The sequence below is a fragment of the Hylobates moloch genome, unplaced genomic scaffold, assembly GCF_009828535.3.
Source record: "Hylobates moloch isolate HMO894 unplaced genomic scaffold, HMol_V3 SCAFFOLD_2, whole genome shotgun sequence".
NCBI classification, from domain to species: domain Eukaryota; kingdom Metazoa; phylum Chordata; class Mammalia; order Primates; family Hylobatidae; genus Hylobates; species Hylobates moloch.
The window spans coordinates 26791634-26805351 of NW_026652277.1; the positions used below are offsets into that span (position 1 = coordinate 26791634).

General features: G+C 37.7%; 1 protein-coding gene across 2 annotated transcripts in view; it reads right to left on the bottom strand.

The window, feature by feature from the left end:
* The window catches only part of NPNT (nephronectin), a 73920-nt gene that overhangs the window by 16983 nt on the left and 43219 nt on the right, over positions 1-13718 (bottom strand). For both annotated transcript variants that reach the window (XM_032172807.2, XM_032172886.2), the window contains exons 7-9: positions 12365-12499; positions 11940-12062; positions 9881-10276 (exon numbers count right to left, since the gene is read on the bottom strand). In XM_032172807.2, coding sequence (XP_032028698.1) covers positions 9881-10276; positions 11940-12062; positions 12365-12499 — 654 coding nt within the window. The remainder of the gene's footprint in view (positions 1-9880; positions 10277-11939; positions 12063-12364; positions 12500-13718) is intronic.

A 13718-nucleotide genomic window follows, 5' to 3' on the forward strand; every position in this document is an offset into this window, starting at 1 on the left:
TCTCACAACAGCCCAATGAGGTAGATACTATTACTGTCCCTGACTTACAGATAAGAAAACAAAGGCACAGGAAAATTTAGTGATACACCCCAAATTACATACTGGCAATGAGCACAATACTTGTAAATTATAACTCTATTGACAAGTGTGCATGTAACTTAAAAAAAACAAATCTGACTTCTGACTTTGGTCACAATCACCAAGGGCCCATTTATACGTTTTGGAGAGAATGATATTTTCTTTACTAGCTACCATAGGATCTAATTAAAATATAAATCAAAAATTTTGAAAACTTTCAGAATTCACAGCACCAGATCCTAACCTGTGAGAAGTGACAATTTGCTCCTTCAAAACACTAGCAGAAATTTAATTTTCAAGGAGATATCAAGGCATCTTCTCAGGGTCTCTGCAGGTCTTACTATTTAGAAGAAAGCAAACTACTTTGAAGACCTTTTCACCCCTCAGCAGAAACAATCTTTTTACTTATCACTACACAGAATCAGAAAGACCATAATATTTCCATGACTAAGAACAATGTGATTGAACTAGCCACAGACTCTGTAAAATCTGTAGAAGAGAGATGAGGGGAAAAACCTCAGGACAACATGCAACAATCAGTAAAAGAAAACAATTTTCTTCTTACTGCTTGGTACTTGGAATTGCAGCACATTCTCATGTTTCGTAATAACAGCAACAATGAGGCTGGTTCTCTGATATGGCCACTCATAAGAGCACCTGATACATATTAATAACATTATGTTCTATAATCTGGCTTCTATTAACGCCTTTTCTTTTTATTTTACGTGAGTCAGGTGGACACATGCCTAGGCACAATTGCTATATTTTAAATAGGCTACATTTGGCTAGTTCTGACTCCATCCAGAATATGGTTCTGCTGGGTTGGAGCTGCCATTATGCTTTAGAAAGAGCCCTGCTATCCAAAGTGGGGACTGCAGATCAGAAACATTACCTGTGTTTGTTAGAAACGCAGTCTCTGGTCCTACTCCAGACACACTGAGTCAGTCTTCATTTTAACGAGATCCCCTTGTAATTTGTGTACACATTAAAGACTGAGAACAGCCAGGCACAGTGCCTCACGCCTGTAATCCCAGCACTTTGGGTGGCTAAGGCAGGTGGATTGCTTGAGGCCAGAAGTTCAAGACCAGCCTGGGCAACATGGTGAAACCCTGTCTCTATTAAAATAACCATGTGTTGCAAGGGAGCAGGAAAGGAGGGGGCTCTTCCTGACAGGTGCAGGTTGTCAGGCATTGGAACCCTACTGGGTCTGTCATGTTCACATCCAGCTCATGGCTGGTTGAATAAAAAGCTGAGTGTTGGGGACTAAGTATGTCTACTCAGATGTGAATCCCTGTCTCTATTAAAATTACAAAAAAAATTAGCTGGGTGTGGTGGTGCACACCTGTAATCCCAGCTACTCAGGAGGCTGGGGCACAATAATCACTTAGGTTGCAGTGAGCCAAGATTGTGCCACTGCACTCCAGCCTGGGTAACAGAGTGAGCCTGTGTCTCAAAAAATAATAAATAAAAATAAATAAATAATAAATAAATAAAGATAAAGACTGAGAGATACTTTCCCTAGTAAGTCTGATTTAGTAAATGTGTCATAAGGATTAGGAATCTACATCTTAAGATAAGCATCCTATGTTATTTTAGTTAATAAACATCCTATGTTATTTTAGTTAAAATGGGCTTCTGACAACACTGGGGAAAAAAAAATCTGTTCCCTGATCCAAGTGATGTTATATTCCCTCTCGTAATACAAATTTCCTAGCTAAAATTGGACATATCTATCACATTCAATTGTAAAGGAAAATCTGAAAGGTTAAAAATAGAAGTTAATAAAACCTTCAATGAATTTTTAAAACTCAGTATGTCCAAAATAAAATAAACATGATTAAGAATCAGAATCCTCACTTTCCTGCTGAGAAGAGTGGGGTTCTGTTACTCTGCCCCCTCTCTGAAGGAATTAATGATATAATGAATTACTGTTATCAATGATAGTGCAGTTGAATAGTTTAAAAATTACTGCAAAAAGACAACAAAAAGACAATGAAAATCGCCCAAAATATCATAAACAGGATATACTCATGGTTACTATTTTGGTCTTTTTCCTTCCAGACTTTTACATACATCCAGACATATGCAGACATATATTTTATATCTAGTTGGAGTCAAATGGCAGGTACAGCTTTGTACTTTTCAGGTAACATTTTTGTAACATGGGTATTTTCCAAAATTATTAAATATTTTCCAAAAAACATAGTTAATAGTTATATAAGATTTTCATTATATATTGCTAGAACAGAAAGCATGTCCCCCTAACTTCCTTTACTTTGGGTTCTGCAGAAAGTTTTTCTGAGTTTCTTTGCTCTAGGATAGCTCCTACCCCTCTGATACCAGAGTTTTGTCTTTGAAAAGTGGCTTTTTAACAATCCCCTGCAGCAAACCTATGGTGTCCATACAGGCATACCACCACTTATGGCTGCTTTTCTGGCTAAGTTTATGCAGCACCTTTCTGCCCTCCCAAACCCTCATTCCTAAATCCAAGATCAACCCACTAGTCTCAAAAACCAGACAATGACAGCTAACTAGTGAGGGATACTGGGTTTTGTGGAGTGTGGTCTCCATACTTCCTAGTTTAGCCCAGCCTGACCTAAAGTTGATTCCAGTAAACTCTAATCCCAAGACTCAAATAATCCCATGGTTAAAACAACTTGGGAAAAGATACATTATATGCCTCTCTTAGAGATATGCAATATTGTTAGCACATTAGAGTATTGAGAAGTCCTACAGTTAAGAAACCTATTTAACTTAGCTAAACCTAGGATTTCTTAAATGTATTTGACCTTAGAACTTTTTAATGCATACAATTGTGTAATATTTCAGAGAAAAAATGCTCTACAAAACACACTTTGAGAAGCACAAGTCTGTCTCATTAATGAAAGAACAAGAATTTTATGCTATATCAGATAACTTTAGTGTTGCTCAAATCATGCCCACTGGATTAGCCCTGTAAATACATCTTATATTTCTAGTCATATAACCTAAAAAAACCTAGGGTCCCTCAAGCTAAAATTGTTTTTAGGCTGGGTGCAGTGGTTGATGCCTAGAATCCCAGCACTTGGGGAGGCCAAGGTGGGAGGATTCCTTGAGCTCAGGAGTTGGAGACCAGCCTGGGCAACACAGTAAGAACTCACATCCACAAAAAATAAAAATAAATAGCCACCCAGCTACTTGGGAGGCTGAGGCAGGAGGATCACTTGAGCCTGAGAGATTGAAGCTGCAGCAGCCTGGGTGACAGAGTGAGACTGTTTCAAAAAAATTATTTTAAAAATATGTTTAATATTTCAAATCACACATAAAAAGTTGCAACCTTAATCACATAAGTTCTCCCCATCAAGGTTATTTACAGTGATAAACAAAACACAGTAATCTTTTACATTTCATAGTAACTCAGAATTCACAAACACTAGATCCCTTATCTCTGATCTTTGAAGCTACTCTATGAGAAAGGAAAGCTGGGAATATTCCCTCAATTTTACAGATGAAAAAATTGAGGTGGAAAGCACAGTAACTTCCAAAGTCACGTACCTCATAAATACTCATACTAGTTCAAAGTCACGTACCTCATAAATAGAGGTAGAAATCAAGACTAGGTTTTCTGGTTCAGTATATTCTATCTTTAGTAGTAGTTAAAACCCCTTAATTCCAAATGTTTCAACGCTATTTTCATATTCCTTTTCTATGCTTTTCACTATTTCTCAGTGTCATGCTTAAAATTTAGAAGTATATTAGACTTAGAATTTTCTAGAGAATATTTTCAATGGCTATACTAAACTGTACCAGGATAATTAAAAAAACCCAAAATCTGAATTAACTTTGTTTATTTGGGGAAGGAATATCAGAACCAACAAGTAAAATTTAGCTAGTTAAGCATATGAAGGATTACTTAGAATGAAAAAAATTAAATCCAATATAAAATTCCATTTCATTCCATTCAACAAATATTTTTGAGTGCCCACTATGTGGCCATTTGAGGAAAAAACATCTGGAGATTAAATAGCTGCCCCATAAATCTCTACTTTGCAACAAGGAGAAATTATTTAGATTACAAAACATGTTACAAGAAATCCCCCCGCGATCAGTATTGGGTCAGATTTGACTATTATGTATCTTTGACTTCATCATTTGTGACAGATTTGGAAAATAATGTTCAAAGGACCAGTCAGAAAGATTGCTAAGTGGGTTGAAAAAAAGCATTTCTAAGAAAAGATTAATAAAATATAAATTATTGGGCCCAACGAAGAAAGAGTGAGTCATCTCCTGAAAGTGTCTTTGAGTACATGGAGTATGGGATCTGGAGACAATGAACAACTGTGTCCATTAACCCTGAGTATCTGACAATATTAAAAAGGCATAAACTGTAGTTTCATAAATTTAGGTTAAATATAAGGAAAAATGCTCCAGTGGTGGGAGGAGTGTTGTGGGACGTCAGGGACCCCAAATGGAGGGACCAGCCGGACCTGTGGCAGAGGAACATAAATTGTGAAGATTTCATGGACATTTATCAGTTCCCAAATAATACTCTTACAATTTCTTATACCTGTCTTAATCTCTTAATCCTATTATCTTCGTAAGCTGAGGATGTACGTCACCTCAGGACCACTACAATTGTGTTAACTGTACAAATTGGTTGTAAAACATGTGTGTTTGAACAATATGAAATCAGTGCACCTTGAAAAAGAACACAATAACAGCGATTTTAGGGAACAAGGGAAGACAACCATAAGGTCTGACTGACTGCGGGGTCAGGCAAAATACAGCCATATTTTTCTTCCTGCAAAGAGCCTATAAACGGACATGCAAGTAGGAAGATATTGCTAAATTCTTTTCCTAGCGAGGAATATTAATAGTTAATACCCTGGGGAAGGAGTGCATTCCTGGGGGAGGTCTATAAACGGCTGCTCTGGGAGTGTCTGTCTTATGCGGTTGAGATAATGACTGAAATACGCCCTGGTCTCTTGCAGTACCCTCAGGCTTACTAGGATTGGGAAACTCCACCCTGGTAAATTTGAGGTCAGACCAGTTCTCTGCTCTCAAACCTGTTTTCTGTTGTTTAAGATGTTTATCAAGACAATATGTGCACGGCTGAACATAGACCCTTATCAGTAATTCTGCTTTTGCCCTTTGCCTTGTGATCTTTGCTGGACCCTTATCAGGAGTTTGTGATTTTGCCCTTGTCCTGTTTCCTCAGAAGCGTGTGATCTTTGTTCTCCTTTTTGCCCTTTGAAGCATGTGATCTTATGAACTACTCCCTGTTCTTGTACCCCCTCCCCTTTTGAAATCCTTAATAAAACTTGCTGGTTTTGCAGGTCAGGTAGGCATCACGGTCCTACTGATATGTGATGTCATCCCTGGAGACCCAGCTGTAAAATTCCTCTCTTTGTATTCTTTCTCTTTATTTCTCAGCCAGCCGACACTTATGGAAAATAGAAAGAACCTACGTTAAAATATTGGGGGTGGGTTCCCCTGATAGATGAGTTATTAGAAGGGACCTCAGTCGCCTTTGGAGATGCTGGATATAATTGGGAGGACTTAACAAAGACCTCCTAAAGATATCACACTTAGATAATTAATGTTGGTTTAGAGGAAAATTTTTAAGCCCCATATTAAAATACCAAAGTTCATTATAACTACCATATCTAACCAACTGCTTAAAGTTTAAATAACTTTTCTGTTTTGTACCCCTTTCTTTTGGAAGTAGCAAATGGACAAATACTGCAGTGTCAATGGTACTTTGTTTATACTTACAGGAAACATTGTTTTAAGGCATAGGAAGATATAATAATATGCCCCAGATCACAGACTGGCTATGAGCACAATACTTTTAATTATAACTCTATAGACAAATGTACACGTAACTTTAAAAAAATCTGATTTCTGGTTTTTTGTTTTTTTTTTTTTTGAGACGGAGTCTCGCTCTGTCGCCCAGGCTGGAGTGCAGTGGCGCAATCTCGGCTCACTGCAAGCTCCGCCTCCCGGGTTCACGCCATTCTCCTGCCTCAGCCTCTCCGAGTAGCTGGGACTACAGGCGCCTGCCACCATGCCCGGCTAATTTTTTTTGTATTTTTAGTAGAGACGGGGTTTCACCGTGGTCTCGATCTCCTGACCTCGTGATCCGCCTGCCTTGGCCTCCCAATGTGCTGGGATTACAAGCGTGAGCCACCGCACCCAGCCCTGATTTCTGGTTTTGCTCACATTTGCCAAGAGCTCGATTTATACTTTCTAGAGATAGCTACTTTTTTCTTTAATAATCATCATAGGATCCAATTAAAATATAAGTAAAAAATTTGCCTTAAATCTTGCTAACATTAAAAAATTTGTGCAAGCTAGTAAATATATGCTGTGAGACATCATCTCTGAGTTAATATCATTTTCCTTTCCTTAACATTGATATGTTCACAGTAAAAACACTAGAGGAAAATCAATATGTTTCACTACTTCAGTGTGTACTATATAGTATGTGTACCTTGTTTTCTAAAATCTAAAAAATGCTATATTCCACAGGTCATTTGGATAAAGGATTTTGGGCCTGTATTCCAGGGGATAGATGACTTGGGCCAGGGTGGTAGCACTGGAGGTGGTGAGAAATGGTCACACTTAAATATAATTTGAAGGTAGAGCTAACAGGATTTCCTTACATATTGGCTGTATGTATGAAAAGAGTAATTAAGGATGAATCCACATTATTAGACCTTAGCAACAGGTGATAGAGGTCCCATTACCTGGGATAAGAAAGGCTGAGAGTAGAGGATGTTTAAGGGAAGAAGAGGAACAATTCTATACATGTTGAATTTGAGACATCTATTTTCATCCAACTGGATAGGTTAAGCAGTCAGCTGATATACAGGTCTAGAGTTTGGGGGAGAGGTCTGGGCTGAAGATGTGTTCTTGTTATAATTTTTTTCTTCCTTGATTTTCTTTTAGAATATCTTTACAGTCTTTTTTTTTTTTTTTTTTTTTTTTGAGACGGAATCTCGCTCTGTCACCCAGGCTGGAGTGCAGTGCAAGGTCCGCCTCCCAGGTTCACGACATTCTCCTGCCTCAGCCTCCCGAGTAGCTGGGACTACAGGTGCCCGCCACTGCGCCCAGCTAATTTTTTGTATTTTTAGTAGAGACGGGGTTTCACCGTGGTCTCGATCTCCTGACCTCGTGATCCGCCTGCCTCGGCCTCCCAAAGTGCTGGGATTACAGGTGTGAGCCACCGCGCCCGGCCTCTTTACAGTCTTTTCTCAGGGCAACAACGCACATACATTATAAGGAAAAGCTCTCTTTCACAACCTCTTCCATTAAAAGAAATCTTTTATACCCCATAAATATATTCAGTTATTATCTGTCAATTAAAAATTAATTTTAAAATATCTTTCAATGTAAACAAAAACACAAAGTGGAGGGCTATTTGAAGGAGACTGCCAAATAGTGGCCATAATTAACGTCACCTAAAAATTTATGAAATGAGGTGAGCTAAATTATTCTCTCAGACCTGTGGAGAATAAGGATGGTTTAAGAAGTTATGCCAGAAGTGAAGAAAATATTCAGTAAAGAAATGGTGTTGAACTGAAATAGTACTAAGGTTCCTTTCTGTTTTCACAGTGAATAGACACTGGTTATTTGTCCTGAATTAAAAACTTAGAGCCCTTGCCTTATTTAGAATATATGCTATAACCACGAGACAGCAAGTCAAAAAGCATCTAAAGCATTCTCACACATGCTAGACTTAATAAGCAGCTATCGCTGAAGATGAAATGAGAGTGGAATTTAATTTTTGGCAGGAGTTTCTAAAGGCAGCAATGCTATCTGTGGCATGCAACAGCCTTGGCATTTGATCAAGGCAATGCTTTCCCAGAGCATGTCTTTAAGATCACACTCTCTTATAATGAATGCTCCCAAACATCATTGGAACTCTGTATTTCCCCAATTTTATCACACTAAATTTTATTGGTGAACTTCAATGTCATTTTTAATTCATATATGTATTGGCATAGAGGGGAATACTGGACATAAAGAGAAACATTTTAAAAAGAGAAAGTATTTTTTAAAATTCTCAGAAAGATGTATTCTTTCATCATAATGAAAAAAATATTTAGCATATCATCTTACATTAAATAGCCAAATTTCCCTGTTATCCTAAGGCAGCAAAATAATATAAATACCATAATTACTTAAGCACTCATAAATTAAAAATCCCATTGTATGATCACAATGAGATGAGAATTTAAAAAGGAGAGTAATAGGGAGAAAAAGACAGTATCTGAGATGGAGAGAAGGGGTGAGGAGAAAATTACACAAACATAAATTTCAGAAAATAGTTATGCACATATAAAATGTATATTCTGAGAGCTACCATCTAATTTCCCTAAAAATTATATTGATTATCCAAAATATACATGACTATATCAGAATTAGAGAATTTTGATCTTTCTTTAAATGGACAATTACCCAGAGGAGAAAATTTAATTGAGAGTCACATACAAGCAAAATGCAGCTCTGATATCCCCTTTATTATTTTATTTATTTATTCATTTTTTTGAGATGGTGTCCCACTCTGTCACTCAGGCTGCAGTACAGTGGCACAGTCACAGCTTACTGCAGCATTAACCTCCTAGGCTCAAGCGATCGGTCCGCCTCAGCCTCCCAATGTTCCCCTTTAAAGAATAATAAATGTCAGTATTTTTTTCACCTGATGAAAAGTTATAAAGGTATTCAATATAAAAGGCACAAACTTTAGCTTCATCATAGAGGAATGAGAAAAGGAACAAAATAAACTGGTAATGTATAAAGGAGGAGACGGGAAGAGTGAATGCAAAGGTAACTAAGAATAAGTGAAGTGACAGGACAAACAGATAAATATGAGGAACAGATGAAAGTTATAAAATGCAAACTTTGGTCTGGTAATAAATTAACAACCTTTTCCTCCTTCAAAACTTGCTTCTCTTCCTGAATCCTCTATCTCCATTGGTGGTGCTACTCTTTACCTAGTCACCTGCTAAGAATCTGGGAGTCTTTGATCTAATCCAGCCCCAGTGTAGGTCTAACTATCAGTTTACAGCAATCCAAGGGGTATCTGTCCAGCTTCTCTCATCTGTCCTTGACATGACCCTCCAATTTACTGGCAGTCTACTGCCTATTACACTGCTTCCTACTTCTTTGCATTTGTTGGGCTGTCCCTGTTAACTATAATATCTTCCTTTCCTCATCCACTTTGCCCCGTTTCACTCAGGAAGCCCTCTCTGAATATTCCCCGCCCAAAGACTGATGAGGTATCCCTTCATTCTCCTCCCATAGTGTCCTACACAGATCTCTTTCACTAACATACTACCACTGGTATCTTCTGAGTAACCATCTTTCCCACCAGACTGTGACCTTTTCTGTTTTATCTTTACATAAACCCAATAACTAATACAAGGCCTCCTTGACACTCTAAAGACATTCAAAAATGTTCACTGACTGGATGAATGAAGGGTTGGATTAAAAGTAACATAGCATGGAATACAGTTAAGTTCCCCACCTCTGAGAGTTTTCAAGTAAATCCAACTATGTCAGAATTCCCATACTGGCTAAGAGCTGTCATCTACCATATGACTTTGTGATACTCCTTCCATTGCTACATACATTCTTTCTTACTTGCCCAATTAGACTGACTCTTTATGCAGCTCTTTACAATATTTGTCAATAGGGACATATGACTTTACATAGCTAGTTCTTCTTACAAGTTTCATTCTTATTCAAGGCATGGCCTGTGGTTGAAAAGTCATTATAAAGAGCCTGTTGAAAATGTGCTAACATTTATTAGACTTACTGAACACATCTCCTCTGGGTTTCTGAGGGTCTGTCTGTACCCTGTTGTCAACTGTAATTCCTCCTGGAGGTGTACTGGCAGCTGGTGCTATAGTTGTCAGTCTGGTGGTTGGCCTTTCTGGGGTTGTAGGTGGTAGAGGTGTTCTGAGCTCTGTTGGCAGGGGTGGTGGTGGTGGTGGAGTAGGAATTGGTATTGGCTTTGGTGTAGGTCTTGTTGTCGGCTTAGAAGTAGGCCTGTTGGTAATGATAGGAGGAATATATGGTGTCTTCGGAGGCCACCAAGTACTTCCAACATCAGGAATCCAATTATTATGTCCTCCGTCACCCTTTAAAATTGTACCATTTCCCTTTGGTACATGAATTGGACCTGAAGGTTCAATCATAACTTTTGGGATATCTGAAAGAGTCAAAGACTTAAATTAGTATGTAACCATTCCTCCCTAAAAAGTGAAGCATTATACTGACAGACACATAAAAACATCTAATGACAACTAGTATCATTTTTCACATTTAGAATATTACCTACTGTAAGTCATACTATTTTCCAAATAACAAATATATGTGTGTGTCTATACATAGATATTAAAAAAACACATACATACATATTCATATATTCATCCTTTGGATGTATGTAACAAATATATTGGTGTGTTTCCACAATGAATATGTATTATTTGCAACATAAAAACATTTTAAATATTTGTGCAGTGGAAACAGACAACAACCAATGAGAATTTTTAAAATGCAGAGACATTCTAACTTTTTTTAATATAAGAAATGCACAGTTAGAATCTATGTTGTATCCCTATGCTACATGTATATTATAAAATTGTGTCCAGAATTGTCTAAAGACAAATACTTTTCTTATCCACACTTTATATAAATTCAATTTGCATAAATACAGTTTGAGTAAATGTTCTACATATTGTTTTACGGTCAGTTTTTCTTCCCCTTTACTGATAGATACAACTGCTTTTAAATAGACATTTTCAGAGGTTGCAAAGATCATCTGCGAAATCTTTTTCCTTGATAATCTTCACCAAAAAGAATCAATATTTAATCTGCCTGGAATGATACACTCCAGACAGGGAATGACTACATGACTCTTTAAAAACCCTTTAATCTCCATGATTTTATGCACCATGGTTTTCAGTAAATATTTCACTGAGGAAATTTAAAAAATTATCCTCTGTTACATGAAATATATGTTAAATTATGACTTTTGGGTTTTTTTCATGTTTATCTATTACATAACCACTACTCCAAATAAAACTTATAAAAAAATTTAAAAGCAAAACAGTTCTGAATGTAGAGGAAATAAATATGGGAGTGGCTTTTTCTTTCTTTTGAGACAGGTCTCGCTCTCCCGCCCAAGCTGGAGTGCAGTGGCATGGTCACAGCTCACTGGGGTCATGGCAGTCTTAAGATCCCAGGCTCAAGTGATCCTAGCACCTCAGCCTCCTGAGTAGCTGGGACTACAGGTATGCGTACTGCACCTGGATAATTTTAAAATTTTTTTTTGTAGAGACAGGGTCTCACTATGTTGCCCAGGCTGCTCTTGAACTCCTACTCTCAAACAATCCTGCTGCTATGGCCTCCGAAAGTGCTAGGATTACAGGCATGAGCCACTGTGCCTGGCCAGGAATGATTTTTTAATAGTAGAGTTAGGAGGCATAAAACAGAGGGAAAAAAATGTAGATTACATCCAGATTATCCTACCATCAAAATCTAACGCTAATGGCAGACATGATTTCTGATTTTAACAAAAGCAAATTCTCAGGGAGTACTCAAAAATTTCTTTTTAGCTAAAAAGAAAATATTGAGAGATTTCAGTGAAGAGATCAAAATACTCTTAAGATTATGGTGTATTACTGAGTCCTTAGTTTTTACAAGTACCTGAGCAAGTGATTTTATTGTTTGTGGAAATCAAAGACAAATATAACCAATTATGACAATTATACTTCTTTGATAATTTTATTCCTTATTTTCCCTAGCAATGGCCTTTGTGTAATCCTGTATTTCCTGCTAGAATTTAAAGCTGAGAGACAAGTACTACTCACACACACAAGTCAGTCCATCACCCTGGTATCCTTCTTTACATTTGCACTTGTAGGACCCATGTATGTTATAACATCGAGCAAAGCTGCTGCACTGATACTGACCAAGTGAGCATTCGTCTACGTCTGCATCAGAAAGTAGGAAAAGAAGAGGCTTATTTAGGAAATAAATATGATGACATGAAAAATATATACAGTTTCAAAAATGATTTTTTTTGGCAATGTGATGATCTACATAAAATTGGCAGATAAACAGAAGAAATAAAATACATGTAGACTGAGAACTACCAGTGGTTGAACTGGATGTCTGTTGGTTTAACTTAATGCCAGTACTCTCCCCTGCCCCTGACATTCCAGCCATCATCACAATTGAGACCTTTCAGTGCTCTAGGAAGAAACAACACAAAGCAATGGTTGGGTTTCATTACCATGACATTGGTATTTGCCTCCAATATACATGAGATCGAAGCCTTTATGACACTTGCAGATGTAGCTCCCAAAAGTGTTGACACATTGCCTAAATCTAGGGCAGGAGGCTCGTCCTGTAGCACATTCATCAACATCTAGAAACATAAGTCAATGGCATTTTAGGAAGAGCAAGGGTATGTTAAGACAGAGTAGGTTTCAAAATAAATAACTGACTACAAACGGTTGCCTGGCATATAGTAGCTCATCATAAACGGTATCCAGCTGGTTGCCCATACAGGCAACATAAATTCCACATATCCAAATTTCAACTCATCCTTCTAAGCCAAGTTATTATTTTCTTGCACTCTCTATATTAGCACATACTGCATCTGTATCTACCAAGTTGCTTAAACTAGAAACATGAGTCATTCTTGAACTAGAAACAACCCTCTTTCCTTTAACTCCCAAATCATCAAGTCCAGTTAATTCTACCTCTAAAAAAAAATTATTTGAATCTGTCTACTTTTCTCTTAATCCACCACCACTACCCTATTTGAAGCCACCATCCCTTGGGTTAGACTGTTACAAAAGCCTCAAAACAGCTCCTTTTGCTGTTACTTACCCCCTCCAAAGCATATCCAACCCAACTGTCAAAATGATTCCATTAAAACATACAATCAGACAATTACTATGCTCAAAATCTTTTAACTATTTCTACTTGCACTTTGAATTAAACCCACATTCCTCCCCTGTGTCCTTGAAGGCCCTGCAACAAATCACCCTCACCTACTTCACCCATTATATCTCAAGCCACCACCCCTCATACTCACACCCTGTACTTGAGCTACATGGACCTTCTTCCTTGAAAAACCTCACACAGGCCAACCTCTCTCTCACTGCAGTGCCCTGCAATGTCTTCAGCTGCTTGGCTGTTTCTTCACATGGCTAATGATACAGGTCTTACCTTAAGGCTAATAGACACATTCTGTTTTTCTCTCAATACCTCATGCTAACACTTGGCGTTGTCTGTAATTTTATGGGGTATTTGTTTCTTTTCTGTCTCCCCCATTAGCATGTCAGCTTTGTGGGGATCAAAATCCTGTCTGCTTAGTCCACTGCTATATATCCTAGCACTCAGCACAGTGTCTGGAGTATGGAAAGTACTCAGTAAATAACTCTAATCACCAAACACTTCCATGCATTCAAGGCTTATTACATGCTAGGTATTGTGCTAAGCTCTTTGCATCCATGACCTCATTCAATCTTCCTACCAGTTCTATGTGGTGTTATTTCCATTTTAAAGATAAGAAGACCCAGGCTCAAAGAAACAAAGTCTCTTGCCTAAGGTTACATATCTAGTACATGGAAGAGCCA